A 21232-nucleotide genomic window follows, 5' to 3' on the forward strand; every position below is an offset into this window, starting at 1 on the left:
CTCTGAGCCGCTTTCTAATTTTAAAACGGGACGGGTTCTTATTTATGCTTAGCCCAATGCTCCCTTTTTTTGTGTGCCCTCCCCAGTTTTATGTTTAAATACCGTCTTCCTCGCACTTCTTTCCACCAAAATGTTGTTTTTTGTTTGTTTCTGTATATTATTGTCTTCTGCGCCAGGTTCAGATTATGCGGCCATCTTGACGTCTCTCCAACATTTCTGCCGTCTTGCACTTTTCTCGACATCATTTATTTGCACCCGTAAGCTTGTTTTTCTTTTCTTTTTTAGGTGTGCGCACATTCGAATATTTGTAGATGCACTCACCCACCCACTGTTTCGTGCTCACGTCAGCAAATAGTATACTCGAAGGGCTGATGGAATTAGTATAACAGCCTTTTAAAAATGACTTTTAGCACACATATATTGAAACTTCCTTCTCTCAATTAGTTTTCCATGATCGCGTTTGATAGTGCGGATGAATATGTCTCAACGTGATTGCCTTTGACTTAAGCAAGAATCTTTCAGTTGTTCACGTCCGTTCAATAATCTCACGATCGAAACATTCAAAAAGCGACTGACCCGTACTTCTTGTGGGGCTTACTGTTGAAACGCAGCTCTGACATCGGAGGCGTTCATCCTGCACTCTTCATTCTGTGTGCCATCGACTCTAATTTTTAGGACTATTTTGTCTTTTATGCCATCTCTTTGAGCGCTGTTTTGTAGCGCTGTGTATCAATCCTGTCTCCCTCACAAATGAACGAATTCATCCCAATGTGAAGAAATATTTTGCTAAGTGCGTCGTTTCCGTATCCTTGTCTATGACGCCAGTCACGTCGGCGTACGAGGCTCTGTCTCCAAGAAAATAGAATACGCGCGCTGCTGGTCGCTTTCCAAGGATGATCGTGGTGTATAATATAAAGGTGAAATATAAGTGAGTACAGAGGGCAGGGCAAAACAGCTAAATGATGAACCGGAAGAACTCAAAACAAGAGCTTTTGAAAATTAAGCTGCAGCAGCAGAAAACGTCAAACCAGGCGTCACTGGGAGAAGTGCCACGACGTGGGGGCAGAGGCAGGGGTTTGTCGAGGAGGAGTCCGGAAAGTTCGCTCGCTCAACAGGCCGCCATGAGGGCTGAAAATCTGGCTTCTGTACGTCAGCCCGCGAATTCCTCACGGACAGCCCAGGGTCGCTTTTAAAATAAGGACCAGGCAGGACCGACTCATCTCTTCCTTTTGTTATTTTTTACGCGTTTCTTTTTCATCGCCGTTTGTCGCACGGTGTGGGGAAATATTGACGTTGGTGGCCGCACACAGCCAAAGAGCCTCGCGGACGCGCCAAAGCCGGCACACGCCTCTATTGAAGAGCGCCTTCGAAGAGCCTTCATTTTTTTTAAGAACTCACTCTTTCAAAAGGGGCAGTTCACGAAAGGTTAGGTGAGAGAAAAGGAAGAGGAAAAAGAGACTGACAAGAGAAAAAGAAGGAGAAGAGGGAAGTTGCTTGTGGGCCTCAGTCGCGTCTGGAAGCTTCTGGACATCATTCCTTTCGAGCCGAACTACAACGTGCTTAAGAAGAGCAGCGTTTCTCCGCCGTACGTGGACGGGAGACAATATTTCCGGTACTTCGCTCAACGGTCTCACTGCCGGCACGCAATCTCCTTTATTTGCCGCGAATTTCGTACAACGACCGAGAGGAGATGGAGAAGCCCGACTGCCTCAAGGACGCACGGGACTACAGGCGCTACACCGCGGCGCCCAAGAAGAAAACCAAAGACGTGAGTGAGGTACGTGGACGCGCGCAAGAAGTCTTTTCGCTTTCTTGGTCCCTTGCTTCTCTTTCTCTCTATCTCTTTCTCGTGCGCGATTAGAATTTGGCGCGCTCTTGCGGAGGTTTACTCCAGTCAGCATGCCGAGGCGATTCGCCAAGAAAAATTTCCTGTTTCCTCTTCTCTTTGTTCTAAACTACATCCGTGTGGATTGCATCCCAAAGCGTTGCCTCCAGGATCTCCGTAGTGACCGAGTGCGTTAGCGGAGACGTAAAAATAACGGCGCGTTTTCTGTTGACACATCAGCAGAAATTGCGCTATTGTATGGGCGCCATTAAAGGAAGCGACAAATTTCAAAGAACTCAAGCGGCGTTACACGGGCCTTGCTTTTTTGTTGTTGTTACTCGTTGTTTGCACATTGCCACCGCGACCCATACCGGCGAAATGTAGAGTAGAGTTTTGAGAAACGTTTCGTGCAAAGGTCTTAAAATTAAGGTAACTCTGCTCATAACCCCGACATTACTCTCTGTAGTAGAAGACATCTCAAGATTAAAAATCACACGGGGTTATAATAAATCCAACTGATATCGCCGGCTCCAAAACCAAAATGCGGAAGTGGACAACTGCCACACTCTTCCGAAAGATCCAGATTTAGCAAATGTCGTATAAAATCAATCATCATTGCAGCCTACTTCGCTTCGCCTGTGCGCGGGCTTCGCTGGGGGTTATAGTACCCATAGAACACGCAGGTTAGCGAATGCGCAAAAACACAACTGCAATAGCTGCCCAAAGCAGTGACGTCATTCTGGTCATCTTCTATAGGCTGTGCTGCTTACTCTCTGTTGAGCACTTCTTTTTTGGATTGGCTGGTCAATACGGTCAAAATTGATCACTCCGTCAAAGTTACGAGCGGCCGGGCAACATTTTTTCGGAAATCTAAAAGCGTAACTGTGCTTTTCGCAGAAAAAACTGCAGTTCTCATATTTGATTAGACCGTTCATACTCTCTAGTTAAATAATAAATTAAAATAAAAAGCTAATATTGTAACCTACGTATTTAGCCATCTTCATATGCCTGAAACACACAAGAAAATATCATTAGGGCCTATAAAATCAGTGACCAAACTTTGCAATTTTCTTATCTTCAAATATTTTCCAACACTTTTCTTGAAACGTCTTGTGTACTATAGCTTGTGCATTTTTCTTGAAACACCTTGTATGCTCTACTTCGTAAACTATACGAGAGTAGCCCTGTGCATAAATGCTCGCTATAGCTGCTCGACAAGTTCCCGTGCTGATGTGCACGCGGCTTTTGGCTCGAAAGTAAATATGTTAAGATTATTCATTTCTAATATTTTAGAGCAAGGCGATGATTTAGGCTAACCCATAAAATCAATGCTGCCTCCTTTATAAAAATGCTAGACCCGGAAGAAGGTGATGGCTATCTCTACGGTGACGCAGTTTGCGAACTTCAGAATTTTTCCATAAACTGAGAATTCTATGAAATAATTATTTGTCATGCGAGGAAGCTGTTGCTAATATTTCTTGGAGAGTGACTTTCGCCACTGCCTAGCCGCCTTCTTAACTAATAAGTCCAACTGTAGGATATACTGGAATCGGGATTTACGAATAATTATAGTGAAATGGTTTTTTTTTTCTTTTAACTGCGGACCCTGGTTCCATATGCACAAACAAGTTCTTACAGTATGACGTTTCGTAAAAGTACATTGCATGCAATCGTGAAAATGGGCATACTAATAATGTGCAAGGGAGTTTCGCCCCTATTTGTACGGCCAAACTTTTGATGTGGTAACTGACCATCACGCACTCTGTTGGTTGGCTTCACTGAAAGATCCTTCTGGTCACCTCGGACGTTGGTCACTACGCCTCCAGGAATTCGACATACGCGTCGTCTACCGATCTGGGCGAAAGCACTCTGACGCACATGTGCTTTCACGGTCACCCGTGAAATCTGATGATACGGAAATATCCGCCCTTGACCTTCCCCTGTCTGCCGTCAGCGTTACAGACATGATAGCCGAACAGCGGAAGGACCCTTGGATTGTTTCACTCTTGAATATGCTTTCTGGCGCATGAACTTCCGGTTACCCGCCTTCTCTTCGCCAAGCAACGCATTTCGCCATACGAGATGGACTGTTATACCGTCGCAACTATCAAGTGAAGGGTCGTAAATGGCTGCTAGTCATACCCAGCACCTCCCCTAATTTGCGAGCGAGTTTAATAGCGACGCCAGGTAGTAGGCAGGCAGCCGGTACAGACACAAATGCTCGAGCAGTCCAGCGTCTACAGCTCGTGCACCCACTCGCGCTTCGCACTCAGAGAGAGATAGTCCCACTAGTCAGTGCCTTGCGAACTCCCCACTACAAATGCAATAATATTCGTTGGAGTGAAACATCCCAAAACCACAATATAGGATTATGAGGGACATGGCTCCAGAAATGTTGACTACCTGGTGTTGTTCAATGTTCACCTAAATTGAAGTACAAGGGCCTCAAGTCTTTTCGCATCCACCGTAAACACACCCTCGCCGCTGTGATTCGATCCCGCTGCCTTAGAGTCAGCAGCCGAGCACTATAACCACTAGACCTCCATGGCGCATAATGGACATACTATTAGCGAAGGTGGTGGGCCAGTGGCAGACGGTGTTTGCGACCGAAACGGTGAACAACATAGGCTCATGCGTGGTTGTAAAATGTCGTCCTTACAGCGAGACAAGGCTATCCAATGTAGTATATTTCGTAGAGCAATCTAAAAACACACGAACTAAAACAAAAATGTTATGTTCATTTTCTATAAAACCTTACATTGGGATCACTATTGTGCGCACCCTGTGCATGCTGGAATGGGAATATAAGATGACTGCAACGCGTATTCTTTGGCGGAAGATTTTATTCACTAGTGGCCCCTATATCAGTTCGCTCAAACGTTGACGACAAAGAAAAAAAAGTATCGGGTGTTTTATTTCATTTCTTCAACGTACAAACACTAAGATATTGAGCTAGCAAGACTACGACAGCATCCGTCAATGATTCGTTCCTTTACAGTGCTACTTCTCAATAATTATAAGTATGCGACATCTGCAAAAAACAGACGCTATCAAGAAAATGGAGATCTGGAGTGGGCAGCCAGCTGCCAAGCCAAGGGCGGGCTCCGTGTCTGCAGTAAACCTTTCAGGGATCGGGGCGAAGGAGTAATAAACCGGGAGCGAACGCCGCTATACGTTGGCTACAGAAACCACCATCGCCCGCTAAGGGACACTAATCACGTGTTGCAGTTTTCAGCATGAGGAAAACATGAAAACTGCTTCTCTGCCACACACCATCAATCCGGCCCCGCCGTGGTGACCTAGTGGCTAAGGTACTCGGCTGCTGACCCACAGGTTGCGGGATCAAATCCCGGCTGCAACGGCTGTATTTCCGATTGAGGCGGAAATGTTGCAGGCCCGTGTGCTCAAATTTGGATGCTTGTTAAAGAACCCGAGGTGGTAGAAATTTCCGGAGCCCTCCACTACGGCGTCTCTCATAATCAAATGGTGGTTTTGGGACGTTAAACCCCACATATCAATCAATCAAATCAACACCTACAATCCACCTCTATCTTAAAGAAGAGAAAATCAACCATGGTTGATATCAACACCACAAATATCTGCCGGTAGGCAGAAACAGAACTCACAAACGGAGCGTCGAAGAAACCACAACGGTGCGCTCGTCAGAATTCATACAGCAGCGAGTTAGAGCGGCCACGAGACGACAACGCAATAAACCCTAACAAAAGCAATAATAAGATAGTGATATATGCATCTTAATTTACAAGTAAACATGAAATAATAATGGAATCTCCGAGTACTGCAAAAAAAATAGAGGAACAGATATCCGGAGTCTCTGAAGACAGACAACACGCCAATGTATAGTCGAGGCGAATCATGAGAAACTTGGCAGTTGTCCTAGCACAGTGCGTCATTCACTCAAGAATGGTACAACGAGCCAGCGCTCCCTCTCTTCGCTTTTGCACAAACAACGAAAGCGGAAGCATCATATGCTTCTATTTTTAATTCTGGACGTCAATACTGCTTTTTTGTTGAGTCTATGTATAGGGTGCGTCGCTATGGCAATAAGAAAATTTGAATAAGCAAGATAGAAATTTAATTTTTTGCCAAATTTAAGGAGAGACAACGTGAACCGATAAAATTAAATCGAAATATGCAGCTATATACTAAAGCATAACTCTCTATTTTGATCCTATAATTTACAAACATAAACACAAACGCGCGTCTCAAGATGCTATGCATCACGTTGCAACCCCATCCCTGTTGGCAAATTCAAGTTTCATAGTCTCTCAATAGAAAAAAAGGAGGGGCAATGTGCACGCTGTCTAAGGTTCAAATATACCTCCAGGAGCAGCTCAGAAGTTGGCATTTTAACCACCATGACGGAAGCAAAGGCATTAAAGCGAGGATGTCCCATAAATACTGAAGTCCCGCAAAAATGTAAATACTGAATACAATATCCAGATTTATCCCACAGGCATGCGCACAGGATACTGTAATTTGATGGCAATGTGTAGAATTGCGCCAGTACGCAGGCGCAGTGGTGTAGTGGAGACCACTCGAAATATCACTGTAAGCAGCGTTCGAAATATCATTGTAAGCAGTGTAAGCGCCGACTGACTTTACGTAAACGTGAATCAGTAAATTATCAACAACCTGAAACATAAATGTTCCGTTAACCTGTCTGGTTAAGTGTATTTTAACCAATTTTAAATATCACTTCACCAATACGTTTATATTTGCGAATATATTTATTTTGAACGTGTACTATTTTTTTTCTGAGGTATTCGTCGAGCAAACCACAACAGTGAAAACCCACCTGGTGAACAACACCTGATGATTTGGTTAAAAATTACTTTTCTCAGTTTCATACGCTCAGGAATTGGCGGTGTTAAGCTTATAGAGTCTCCGAACATGCTCAAGCGAGCATATATGCATTACCTTTGCGTACACCATCGCAGCCAAGAAACGCAAGACGGCTAATGCGTTTCGATATCTCCACGTATGCATGGACTCAATCATAGCAACGTGCGTCGGTGTCCTGTGCTGCAGCTATTCACTGGTGTTATTCTTTGACGCAAACCTTACGAAGACTACATTCTCGTATCGGTGTTTAGGTCGTTGCTTCCAACCAAAATAGTACAAGCCCAATAAGCAGCTCTTTTAAGTGCTGGGCACTTTACTACAACTCCCAAGTGAAGAAACAACCCCCCCCCCCCCCCCAGTGTTGTCTTTTCCTCTAACGTGTTTTATATTTCGTCATTTTGTTTCCTCGAGCGGATGTTCTTTCCCAGTATCACGCCAATATAAGTGTGGTGCTAAAGTATGCGACACCTAATTAAGTGTCATTATCAAGTCACTCCACTGTCAAAGACGCACACAGTGCACTTACACTGCGCATTCTAACCCTGCATTGAATAAGGTGGCCAGTAACAAGCCGTGGGAGAGCCCCGGTAGTACACTACACGAAGCCTGGTTTACCTCCGCCTCAGGTCGGCAAGGTATTGCACCACCTCCGAGACAAGCCCACGCTTTACCTTTTTTTCGCCACAGTTGGATACCCTTAGGCCTTATTTATATGGCTTCTTGAATGTCAAACTTAATGATGGTGGTGAGCAGGCCTACCCGTGGTAGCGGACTGACGTGGCTGTGAATTTGTTGCCACATCTTGTACAGGATGTTATAGAGTTTGCACACAAACTCATAAAAGAGCGAAAAATTGACGCAGGATCTCATTTGGTAGTTGTCTAAATTGTGCGTAGGCATAGAATTCTACGGTCGGAAACAATGTGGTTATGCATGGCTTTCCCTTGAACGTTGTTGTCGGGGGTGAAAGGCGCAGTGTCTTTCCTTGGTTCTGGCGTTCGTGGACACCTGAAACGGCAACGGCTCAACGAAAGGTCCGTCCCGCGATCACAGAAACGCGGGCTGTTCACTGAAGTTATGCGAAACCCGAGTTTTTTTTTTTTTTGTGTTCAATCCTCTATGCTGGTTTGACATGTTGTCCTATAGTATATATTGGTTTTTATTCCACCATGACGACATATTTCAATGAAGCCTTCATAAAAATGAGTTCTCCTGTTTGTTACCGCCGGTACAACAGGTCTATATGACCCAGATATATCAATATTCTGAAGGCGCCTGTATACCGCAGCGGGTGACACACTCGCCTAGTGATCAAGGGGTCTCTAGGCTAGAAACCCCGCACCGCTGAAATAAGCTACATTATTTTGTACATTCACCCATTTACCGTGACTAACACAAAGTCACAGAGGCTTAAGTGGATGGAATAACGGGCATTAATTTCATTATTACAGCAAATAGATGCTTACACATTCATTTAAAAAATAGGCATGCAACCTAAAAAACAACAAAATATGAAAGCGAGCAGGTATCATGGTGCCATATTAATTGCAGAGGCATTGTTTTAGTACAGTCATTGTCCTCCAACGCTGTCGGTACCCCTCATTTCACCAAGTCTTTACAACTAGCAGTAACTGTCACTAGCATACCAATAAGTTGCCGAATTGTCATAGAGTGCCATCAATTGACCGTGCTTACATCTGGTGGAGTACGTGTTTTTACGGCAGCACGAAATTCAGTCGAGGCATCGAGGTAGCAAACTCTATGCGTCCGTCATATTTCTACAATTTTTCAGGCCTCCTTATAGGCTAGCCGTATACGTAGATGCAGGAAAATACAAGCAGGGCCTCTCACCAGCTGCAAACTTCAAAGCGAAAGTTGGACGTCTCAGTTTAGAATTTTTCAAATCGCTTCCCTATTGGACGTGTCAGAAAACTGTTCTCTTGCAGTGCCTCGAAGAGGTGCGCAACGCTGGCAGCACTTATAAAGCTACTGTATGTTCTATCTTAGAATAGATTAGTTGCATGTAAGTATGGATAGAAATCATAGCTGTGCGGCAAAGCCACCCTCCATTTTTGCAGGCTTCTTTATCGAGGTGTTGCCTCCAGTACGGGCCTTTTATGAAGCGTGCCTAAAATATTCTGCCTCTGGGTATCTTCCTGTGGACTTTTGTCTAGTCGCTATTGCAGCTTGCAGCTTATGACGCGTTCCGAACATCCCCAGTCAATTCTTCAATTACACACACACACACACACACACACACACACACACACACACACACACACACACACACACACACACACACACACGTGTCCTGAAACGGCCGCACTTGATCTTAAGCGACCAACTTTTCACCGCAACCTGCTATATTGGTTGTGCACAATTTTCTCGCGTATTTTCATAGCTTGCACAACCAGCCTGCGCGCGGTTTCAGCGTATATTTCAATTCATCTTTAAATCATTTAATCAAGCTAGAACGTACATCAAACAGAGAGAGAAAGCAGAGAAGATCTTAAGCACAAAACAAACCAGGACCACGAGCAAAGTTGAGCTCCTACCAGGTCATTAGAGCAAGTCAGAGAGCACCCACTTAACTCGGCACCGACCAAGAATTTAAGTGCTATAGCTTTTAGCGACTCTGCAAAAGCGCGGCCCTCCTTTACACCAAGCGAGCCGCTGAACCTCCCCCACGTTAAATAGAACGGTGACACAATTCCGGCGAGCACTTTCTTTTCTGCCTAGCGTGGTCGCTGTTATTCCTGTGCTGTAGCGAGCAGGTCACGGAGGCGGTGGTGCTGCCCCACGTGTGTCAAATCTCTCTCCCCGCCTGGAAACTTCGAATAAAGCTACGAGTCAACTTTTTGCTTTTTTCTTCGGTGATTCTGCGCCACTTTTTCCTCTCATGCTTGCCGTCTACCACCTTGCCACATCCGCAGTGCTCTAATTCAACCGGCTACGTCTGCACGTCATCCTTACAATTAAAGCGTATGTTGCATCGGGCACAATGAAATACACTGAGAAGAAAGACGAAGAGAGTAACGTCTGGTAAACGACGAGTAAGATTGCGATGCGTCATTTTGCTTCGTGCATGTCGTACTTACATGGCTAAGTTTGCGTTCAAGCCATAAGCTTACAAGAAACTCACTTCCCTTGATGCAGCAGTAATGTTTGCTAAAGGAGTTAGCTGCTATCTTTTCTTCGAACGACACCCCAATTTTCTCTTATCGCATTCATTTATTCGTGCTCACGGTGAAACTATGGCTTTTGGATGCGAGGAAACGGTAGTGCACCTCCCATAAATGTTTGCAAAATCATACAGGAATGCTACCGCCTTTTACGTTTTCCTGTGCCGCCCTTCGTAGTTTTGTTATGCTTTTGGTAGGTGACAGCACAATTGGTATTGCAAGAACGAAAGCTTCCGAGATCAGGAACCGTTTCGTGGCTTTACCGCTAGGGGAAGGGCGCATGCGCAGCGGCATTATATGATAAAGGTGGATTGCGATTTCGCTGCTTCTGTGTGCACGCGTACTATAGTTGATGTCCACACTACCTCTAGGCATCACATCTATCACTATGACCTCGAGTTCTTAGCGCTGGCTAGCACTGCCATCATTAGTTCTAGCTCTAGTACGCAGCCAATAAAATGGAGGGCAAGACAGTGCCATAGTAGATCAAGGGTCACAGCAGCGCACGCGACATGGTTTCTTCTGTTCTTCCAACCCCCAAGAATCTTTGATCATTTCATTTTACTTATTCAATTAAGAAAGGATTAAATCATTCCCCCTACGACTTGCTTGTGTTACTTCCAGTGTAACTGATTATATATATTGTAATGACGCATGTAGAGAAGAAATACGAGGTAGAAGAACAGCCAGCCCACAGCAAGGTCGCTGTCTCTTGTGAGTACGACTTCACGCCTATATATATATATATATATATATATATATATATATATATATATATATATATATATATATATATATATATATATATATATATATATATATATATATATATATATATATATATATGTATATATAAATATATATATATATATATATATATATATATATATATATATATATATATATATATATATTAGAGAAAGAATTGTATATATAGGAGGTCGTTTTTCCGTGTTTGACACAATATTAATGATATTTAACAGACAATAATGCCAGGAAATTATAGGGGAAGTTATTAGACCGAATTGTAATGTAAATGTGAAGAAAAATAAGTGTGCGAAAAGATAACTTTCCGTGGACAGGAACCAAACCTGCGACCTACGAATAACGCGCTCGATGCTCTACCATTGAGCCACCATGGCAGCCATCTCCCCAGCCACTTTATTGGTTTATATGTGAATTTAACGTGGGAGTGCCATTTAGCACCACCAGTAGCGATGGCGGCGCGAATATATATATATATATATATATATATATATATATATATATATATATATATATATATATATATATATATATATATATGAAAGTAGATGCGCTTTCACATAACAACTGTTTATTGTGCCGACGTTTTGACGGGAACCCCGTCTTATATATATATATATATATATATATATATATATATATATATATATATATATATATATATATATATATATATATATATATATATATATATATATATATATATATATATATATATATATATATATATATATATATGTGTGTGTGTGTGTGTGTGTGTGTGTGTGTGTGTGTGTGTGTGTGTGTGTGTGTGTGTGTGTGTGTGTGTGTGTGTGTGTGTGTGTGTGTGTGTGTGTGTGTGTTGCGCGCAGCACTTTTTTCGCACCCTTGAGTCTAAAGTCGACAAGCCCCTTCATGGAACTTTTAGTGGAGATATGAGCACGAACTGCAGTGGGCCTTGCGAACCAACGAAGGACAGCAGCGAAAGACGAGGCTCCAGCTTCGAGGCAGCCAGAGCGAACGAACGCTGAAACTGAGACCAGCGGATATTTAAAGAAAGAAGCGTCTCTTGCTGCTGACTGTCACGAAAGGTTGCAGTCAACTGTCGCAATCCACTGTCGCGACCTGCAGGCTGCAGTGACGAGCCTCGGCGAGCTATGGTTTTGGCACGTGCGCATCTATTCGAGCGCTTATTTTTCCCTCTCGCTGAATTCTCGTCCTATATAGCACATTACAATACTCTCCCGCTTGTTTTCCTTTTAATAGTTGTACTGCACGCACGGAGCAAACAAGCTTACGTGGGTTTATTATTAGAGGGGTCGAAAACCCTCCTATATCAAAGTTGGCAGGTTATGTGTCTTGAACGGTTTTAAACACGCTATATGCTACACCTGAACGATGGTGCTCCATAAATATTGCTAGTGATAAACCCTAGATATACCATAGCACCATTCTCGCAATCATCTAGATAATATTCGTGAACAGATGGGCAAGCCCACCAGTGCTCATATCCTTCTGCTTTCGCATAACAATTACGTAAGCGCTTTGTTGAAATTTTATCCCGTCAAGTGAGTATACATTCCACAATGATGCTCACGCAAAGATGGCAGTTATTTCGAGGTTTATAGGACGGCAGCGAAAATTTTCCTGGGTCGATTCGCTCATGTTTACAGGTGGCCACTAACATGTGTTATGGCAATATGTGCTAGGCTTCAAGAATTCCGCTATTTGCTGAAAATAAATTAAGGTTCGCCGAGATATCACGTTATGTTTGAGCACATGCTGTCATATTACGTTGTGCTGATTTATTCAGACAAATCGCCGCACACAAATTATTGAACAAACTGCTAGCACGGGTAGACATGATTTTGAGAACTCTACTACTTCAGAATGCGCGTCCCCTGTATACGACGTACAAAATTAAAAAAAGTGAAAACAAAAGACAAAAACAGAAGCCCTATCCTTCTCGTAAAACTGAGAGCAAGCAAAGCTTGACGTGGGTGTGCCTGGCTGAGTATTTTTTTATTATTTTTATTTATTTTTCAACCCTTTGCATTGCGCAATGCTTCCCCGTCACGCGTGATGGCAGTTGGACCTGCACCCCCGTACTTATCCACGTAACACGTATGTTGCTACAGGCAACAACAATTACCATGCACGAAACGATAAAATACAAAAGCGACAGGCAACAACGAAACGTGGCACGTGAAACTTCGAGCGACCTCAACAGATTTACGTATCTGAAAGGGTCATGATCGACAAGCACACAACACACAATCGAGAAGACACGATGGAAAATGGTGCATATAAATACGCGTGAGGGCCCGAACACTTTCTTTCAGTATACACTTGCCGGCACCCGATTCTTTGAGATCTGTGCCCCCGCCGAAATCTGCAACTTGTTGGGGGCGGGGCAGGCAAATTGGTGCACGAAAGCATGCATCGAGAGGTCGCTACAGTAACATCATGTTACTGTAGATAATGATCGAGCCCTCTGATGATGAAGTCGACGCGGCTAAATGGATAATTATTTTTTTATCGGAACTTGCTGGTGTACTGAATTTTCTTATTGATTGATTGGTTTGTGGGGTTTAACGTCCCAAAACCACCATGATTAGAGAGACACTATGATTATGAGAGACGGTGTAGTGGAGGGCTCCGGAAATTTCGACCACCTGGGGTTCTTTAACGTGCACCCTAATCTGAGTACACGGGCCTACACCATTTCCGCCTCCATCGGAAATGCAGCCGCCGCAGCCGGGATTCGAACCCGCAACCTGCGGGTCAGCAGTCGAGTACCTTAGCCACTAGACCACCGTGGCAGGGCAATTTTCTTATTGGTACAAGGACTTGCAATTAGGGCATAATATTTTGTGCGGGTAAGTGTAACAAATGCGCGCCGTTAGGCCGGTCTTGTGTATAAAGTGAAGTAGCGTCTTGTGGAATGTGTTGTGATGTATTCAGCAGTTGTAACTGGTTGCGTCGCTGTAGCGAAGGCTGGCTTGCATGATGGCGGGAGCGTTCCGACTGTGACCCTGGGCATGTCCATATAAGGTGGTATGGACATGCCCATATATAGTGGTATTGAACCACTGAAGTGGTACATTATGAACACGTATCACCAGCTGGTAAATGTGACCAGTTGATGATATAAGAGCCGGTGTAAGGGCCACTCCTGACCGAAGCCTCCAAAGCACGACTTCCTCCGCCCTGAACACCACGAATAGTGAGAGTGCTTGCGACGCGAACCAGACAGGTCAGGCTACGGATAAGTACTAGGCACAGTTTACCGTGGTGTGAACGAAGTTCAAGTGGTCACGTAACGAAACTCATGTAATGGATCATGCAACTCTAAACGAGACCATTCTGTGTCATCCCGAGCGCCGCCTAGTGTGGGTTATCGTTTCTCGTTCTTTATTATTTTTAACATTTATTTCTGTGTCGGGTGTTATTACTCAACGAGTATTCCAGTGTTTTCGCGGTCCACAACGTGCTACAGACGCCTACAGACTTCTGACGTGTTTCCATCGTTAACGTTCGGGAGATCGTTTCCTTCACAAGCGCGCTGGTGCAGGTTAGCCGCCAATTATTTGGAGCACTGCTGTATTTTAAGTGATTTTCTGTAAAAACATACAGCGTTATTGGGTGAAAAGAAAAGAAGAAGAAATGAAGGGGGAAGAGGCGGAGAACAGCCTCTCCAGCTCTTCTTAAAGTCATTACGTGCAAGTAATAATGCCAAGTTCAGCAGCACGACTATTAACACAGTCACAGTGGCCTTTGCAACTGCTTTCTGTCAACTGCGTGGGAAGATTCGCCCTTGACCCGCATGTTATGCCGCTCCTTGGTCTTCTATACTGATCCGCCTCTCAAAGGAAGGATCTTCAGACCACGGCGTGCTGGCGCCTAACCTCTTCCGCGCCGGTGTAACGGACAACCCCCCGCCGCGTTGGCTTCGACGCGGTGTACCACGACGGGAGATTGTTTGCTATCTCGCACCCAGCGGCACCAGCGTCTCGGCCACGGAGATCCGCGTACGGCCGGTGGCTATTCTGGGCGTCAGGCACTGCTGCCAGGCATCGCCCCCTCACCGGCCGGATGTTCTTGAAAGAGGGTAAAATGGGGAGGGAAAGGTATAGGAGGCCTTAGGATGGAGAGGGATGAAGCGGCCGTCTCAGTGCCGCTGAAGCAAAACACCAAGAATCCGCTGGGCCACCGTGTTTTGGAGGCAGGCCCGGTTGCTGTGGGGCTGCGTGAGCCTGAGCGCGGATATAACGCGCTGAACGACGACCACAGGCCGTAAGCTTAGCTTCACGCAGCGGCGCGAGTGGATAAAGTCGTGCACGATGGTTGCAGCGATATCTGTTGCGAGAGTCTACTGTTAAAAAGTGCAACGACTGCTACTCTGTAAGGAATGCAACTGAGTTACAACTTTTTTGAAATATTAACAATAATAATCAACCTCACTGGTGACACAACTGCTAATTGTCTTAAAGACACAACCACATAAAAGATGGTGGCAGAGAATAAAGAAGGCATCATCATGTTGAAGTCAAGAGCAGTACCTTTAGTGCTTGCTGTTGCCACAGCGCTAAACTGGGGGTCATGTAGACTCGCACTTAGTTTGTGTAACCGTGTACGTCACCCAGCTTCTGTTCCTATTGCATGCATTCTTGAGTGGGCACCCAAACCGATAATGTTTAGATCCCCCTTTTTAAATGTGATCGAGCAATCTAAATGCACCCGAACCTGATCAGAAAAAATTGAATTTGAGCTTAATATAATGTCATCCATCAGACGCATCCGAACGTTATCAGTCTTATCAAATTTTTTGCAACCACTATCGGATCTTATCAACCAACCTTCCTTTAGTGTCTTTTCATCCGCTTCAATCCCCAATCGATCGTAATCCGGCCCGCATAACTCCTTCTCAGTGCTCATAATCATCGTGAATTATTCGACACATACCAATTTGGCACTATTACGAGGTAGATGGTTTCATACCCGCCACACCTTGGAGATTAAGGGGTTTAAGACCATCTATATAACGAAGGTAGAAGATTCGGTGTGTGAGTCTTTGCATACTTCAATGGTCAAGGGTTCGATAACTTACATGGTCATAAGGTTCAGGGTTCCTGTCACACTTATCAAGTAGCGGTTTCTAGTCGTTATTCATGAAATACCTCTTTCTTGTAAAGCCCTTTTCTTTCTTGTGCGGTTTCAAAAATACTTTTATTAGTTTTAAGTGCCTACCCCGAAATTGTTTAGCATTTCCATTTCAAAACATTTAACTTTCCAGGAAATGTAATGATTGTTCAATTATCAAATTCATATACGCTATTTTTCTTCCATATATTTCCTTTTCTTTCACTATGTATTTGTCGCGGAGCCTTATGTATTTAGATGGGCAGTTTTTTTTAATGTTCCACCTTGGAATAACTACCCATTGTTTCTCATTATCTATATTTGCAATGTTCAGACGAACCAATGTCATAGATTGCCCCCTCATAAAACAGTCATTCAATTATATTCTGTCATGAATCAAGGTCATTTCGCTTAAGTACTCACCGAATGCTTCTTACGCATTAAAAAAGACATAGGCGAGGATATTTAGCGTTGTCTTTGTACGTAGCTTCCGTAGTACTTCACTCTCAGAGGCACAGATCAGCCTTGCCTGGTAGAATTATATTGCTGCCCGACGATACTGTATTCCCTCACTGCGAAGAAACAGTGAAAGAGAAAGGGAGCAATGCCACTGCTGCTGCTGCTGCTGATGATGATGATGATGATGATGATGATGATGATGATGATGATGATGATGATGATGATGATAGCTGCCGGAGGACAGTGTCTTCTGATATGGGGTCAGATCCGGTGCTCCAGTTGTGGGGCACTGGGAAAGTATATATAATCCACGCCCGAGCCTAGGGACTTTCGTAACCCGGATTCTTTTCTGGCACCACCGAGACAAACCGCAGCGGGGAATGAGGAGTGATGATAATAAACAAAAACAAATGACGCGACGGCTTCTCTCGTGCTGCCAGCTGTCACGTTGCGACACGGGGCAAATCTGTCGCGCGTGCCGACGGGCGCATGTAAGCGCGTGCGGCGCTAACTCGGAATGGAGAAGCAAAATCTGATCAGTATCCTTGCTGACAGTTCCGTCGGACGCATACATACGCACTCTAGAGAGACGCGCATTGTCGAACACGAAGCGCTGGCATTACTGGCCAATCCTGTGTGGCCCTTCACCGGACTTCATTCAGCGACGAAGCACGTGTTGGCACACAAATACGAGCTTACGCGTACAGTGGCGCGAGTGCCCGCTGCACAGGCTTTTTTCCCTCTTTTTTATCATCAAATATTTTGAAAACTACATCGAATCCCTGTTGTCCGTTTCAGCGCGGTGGCCAGTGAACGCGCGAACGTGGGGAGCAGCCTGCCTTGCAGTTCTAACGCTGCCGATGGTGTCAGTATATACGGCCCTCTAATTTATGCGATGCTTGCAACGTAACAGCGTTCAACACCAAAATTTCGAGTGTACGTCTGTTCGGGCTCGATATATAATTTAAAACAATCTGAAGGTACCCATTCTAAACAAAATAAACTATGGATTCTTGTATCATTCAAAGGAAGTTGATATCACTCGAAGGAGTTTGATTGATATCATGACACACGAGGGTAGTTTATGCCTAGTGCTGTAAAGAAAAACCCTCAACTGTCCATAACCCCAGTTATGGATTCAAAGTATTGACAAGGACTCTAGAGAGAGCTTGAGCATTGTATATGCTCATCCTATATATACATTTTAAAAATAAACCTGGAAAGTAATAAATAAATAAACAAAGAAATATTACATGAGCGTAAATTCTGAACTACCTTTGTCATTTTTTTCTGTACTTGCTGTAGGCCCATATGCTCAAATTTGGGTGCACGTTAAAAAAAACCAGGTGGTCGAAATTTCCTGAACCTTTCACTACGGCGTCTCTCATGATCATACGGTGGTTTTGGGACGTTAAACCCCACATCAATCAATCAATCTTTTTCTGTACTTTTCACATTTCTATTCTTTCTTTTTTTATGAGGAGCCTGAAATTAGAGCAACAGCAGAGGTGGTTTTGCGAGGGAATGGGAAATGGACTATATCATAAAGAAGCCTCAGGTTGCGAATATTTATTCTTCCAAACATGAAACGGGAGGCACTCGTGTTCCCTGAGCCATTGCTATAACGGGTGCTCATGCCACCTGAATGTCTCACCTCACCGTTAAGTTATTAATCACCGCTTCCTCGCAACTATACGCTATGAACCTCGTTGGGCATGACCTACTGAATAGCCTTAGCTGCCAAGAGCCTTTCCCTTTCCACACCTTTGACAAGAGCAGGATTAATGCTCGGTGTTCTCTTCGCTGTCAGCAGACATCACACGCAACACTGGTGGTAATTTTCAGCGTAAGTCTTCGTGATTACTCGCGACCAACATCGACAGTGAAGCGATACTCCGCGTCGTTGAAGGCTGAAAAGATAGTGAAGATGAAAGAAATAATACAGCTGGTCTAGCCTGGCACGCCTTATACTTTCTACGAAATAAATTGAGAAGGTTCATATAAGAGATCACAACAAAATGTTCATTTTTGTGGAAAAGCGCTATCAAGCAATCTCGCATACAACCAAATATCAAAACTGCAAAGGCACAAATGCCTTTGTTTTTTTGTTTTTTACATTGTGGAAATCGTCGAGCAAATATTGGTGTCCTATCCGCTGGATTGCAAAAACGAAATGTGCTAACTTCTAACAAGCAGTGGAATCATAGTGCACATAAGTAAATCAACATGCAGCGTGAAATAGGTGCCCTTTGTTTTTTCGTGGCAAATAATGATCAAACTAAATTGTCACGCACAAATTAGATCTCAGAAGCTTGTCAGTAAGTATTGCGGCCTGCAGCTTAATTTCGCCTGTTTCTATCTATGCTTACTTTTTGAATATGCTAGCTTGGAAAAAGCATATTCAGTAGAAAACCGCAACAAAAGCTTAAAAGGACACTAAAATCAAAAGACAATTTACGTCAGAGTGAAACCTCAATGTATGACAACATCTAAAACGACTATATTATCAACAACAGTGCCCTTCTTACCGATAAATTAAGATAAATGCACAAGAACACAAGCGCCACAGTAGGACATTTTCAAAATGATCCTGAATACTTCAGACGGATCGCCTTAAATTAATCACTAGTAATTGATCTAGCTGCACTAAATAAAGAACATTCCGTGCATCAAGAGACGCAATAAAATACTGCCTGTTCGTTTCTGTTTGATTCATAAAAAATAACCACTGGGCGTTACTACGGGGAAGGGCGCGAGTGGTTCAACAATTCAATTTTTGCGTAGTTAAATTGAAATTCCGCGTAGTGACACTGTATGTGTGGTGCCATCTAGCGGGGCGCAGTCGAATAAAAAAACGTCTGCAATCTCGAAGCCAATGGTAGGAAATTTATCGATGGCCGTTGTTGCTGCTGTGGCTACCGCTGCTTTCAGTCTGCTGCTACTAGCGCAGTAATGCCGGGCGACGTTTTGCATGGCAACAGTGACGTGAGTCGGTCCGGTCGGTCCGCTTCTTGAGGCGGGTAATTTGAAGTGTTCTAACCCAATGCGGAGCACTAAAACGTGATTTTATTTCAAAATAGGCCCTTTCTTGGCACAAAAGTAACACTACGAGGTTTCTGGATTGTCATTTCAACAATCAACTCCTACTTAATAGTTGACTTTAGGGTGCCTTTAGCAACCATCTCATGAAGAAGAAAAAAGATAAGTCAGCTCCGCCGCAATGCGAACTTGTTATGCGGCGAAACATGCAAAAAATTCAGATAGGGTCGTTATTATTGGGCACAAGATGCCTTTAAAAAAATGCGTTTTTTTCTGTTCAAGGATGGCTTTTGCGGACCCCCAAAAATATCTTCGTTGGATCCCCACATGAGAACTACTGCTTTAGATGGATGTTAAATCGGTGATTGAGACGATTTCTGCTTTTCGGCGGCTTTTCGGTGTGGCCTCCTCGTCATCACCATCTATTTTGGCCTGACAGCATTGCAGTGCTGCAGGTGTCCCTGGTTTTCTTTCTGCACACAATGATAAAGATCAGGCGATAAAGGTGATCGCTCAGCTATAAACAGTGTCGATAGGTTGGCATGTACTTATCTATCACCTAAATCATAGAAAAAACAGAGAATTCGTCAATTTATTGCAATTCATTTATTCAATATGCAATTACTAACGCTCTTACGCACAGCTAACTGCACGTACAATAGTATAAAAGAACTATTTACACATATATGTAAAAAGTTTATCGTAGTGAGTTACCTGAGAGCAGAACTATGGTACTTGCTATGAAATATTATGATATATGTACAGCACCGAAAGAAAGAAAACAAAAACAGGAAGCGAAAATATACAGCGTGTTGTCCTATTTCCTCCAATGTTTCTTGTTTCATCGGCACCGTAATTATGTCTATTTCTATGCCATGGTGACATTCGCAGAAAGAACACACGCTTCACTCAGTAAAGGCTGAATTTACAGGACGGGGCAGATTTCAATTAAACAGGACAGGTGCGGTCACTAGTTTGAAGGTGGTTGTAAGGGCATCCTGCGTGACCGCCGACCGGTGGTTCTGACATCTGGTACTTTGGGTGACGCGAGAATGCTCGCTTTCCGCGCACTCATTCAGGTGGTGGAGAGAGAGGCCGACATCTAGAGCAGCGACACTCAGAAGTGAGTGTGTGTTCCGACCTTTAGCGGGAGCAGGGCACGCGCCCCTAGCGCAGCAACATGGCGGGCAGAGAGCAAGAAGGTGAAGTCGTCGAGAGGAGAGGGCAAAATACACACCGAAAGCGTTCCACGGAGGGCGCGCTCTCCGTTGCCGAAGGGGGGCGGGGTTCGGGGGGGGGGGGAGGAACTGAAGCTGAGGGTGCGTGGACAGTGGCAGCTAAGGAAAGGGTCTCGGTGGCGAGGGCGAGAACTCCTCGCTAGAGCGCGGCCCCGGCGTACCAGAAGGGGGTTTTCGCTGGCCCTACGTAGCTGGCTCCCGAGTTCGACTCCGACGCCGCGAGACGCGAAGTAGCGAAGAGGTGGTGACGAGACGACCGAACGACCTCAGCCAAACAACCAGACCCCGTGTCATCATCGGCCCGTGTGAAAGCGAAACCGTCGCGACAAGTGTGGTAAAAAAGCCGAAGTCCCCCCCTCGATAAGCAGCTGAAACCATGAGTTACCAGAAGGGAGGCGTCCTGACCGTCAGCCTACGGCGAGACTTTAGCGCCACGCCGTGGGGATTCCGACTTCAGGGTGGCTTCGACCTCAACGCCCCTCTCACCATCCAGAGGGTGAGTCGAGTCGCGCGACTCTTCCTGCGCGCCATAAGTCTTGTTTCGTAACTACACGGCCGCCGTGTCACCTTCGGAGCGTCCCAATGCCGAGACGACTTCTCGAGCAAGATGATAATAAAAGGGAGGAAAATATAGTTCTCCGGTTCTCTCGAGACGAGTGTACGTGAAGGTCACGATGAAGTCGTTGACAGAGAGTCCGGAGAAGGAAAACTAACAGCGCTTGTCAGGAACAGGAAGC

General features: G+C 44.6%; 1 protein-coding gene across 2 annotated transcripts in view; it reads left to right on the forward strand.

Annotated features, from left to right (window-relative positions):
• Positions 1-1557: 1557 nt before the first annotated feature.
• Zasp66 (PDZ_signaling and DUF4749 domain-containing protein Zasp66) overlaps positions 1558-21232 on the forward strand; it is a 63114-nt gene continuing 43439 nt past the window's right edge. Inside the window, exon 1 of one of the 2 annotated variants that reach the window (XM_075879508.1) lies at positions 1558-1777. In XM_075879508.1, the coding sequence (XP_075735623.1) occupies positions 1691-1777 (87 nt within the window). In that variant the 5' untranslated portion in view covers positions 1558-1690. Of the gene's footprint in view, positions 1778-20673; positions 20992-21232 lie in introns of those variants that run through there. The other variant, XM_037434371.2, reaches the window with a different exon arrangement.

Source organism: Rhipicephalus microplus, chromosome X (genome assembly GCF_043290135.1).
Source record: "Rhipicephalus microplus isolate Deutch F79 chromosome X, USDA_Rmic, whole genome shotgun sequence".
NCBI lineage: Eukaryota > Metazoa > Arthropoda > Arachnida > Ixodida > Ixodidae > Rhipicephalus > Rhipicephalus microplus.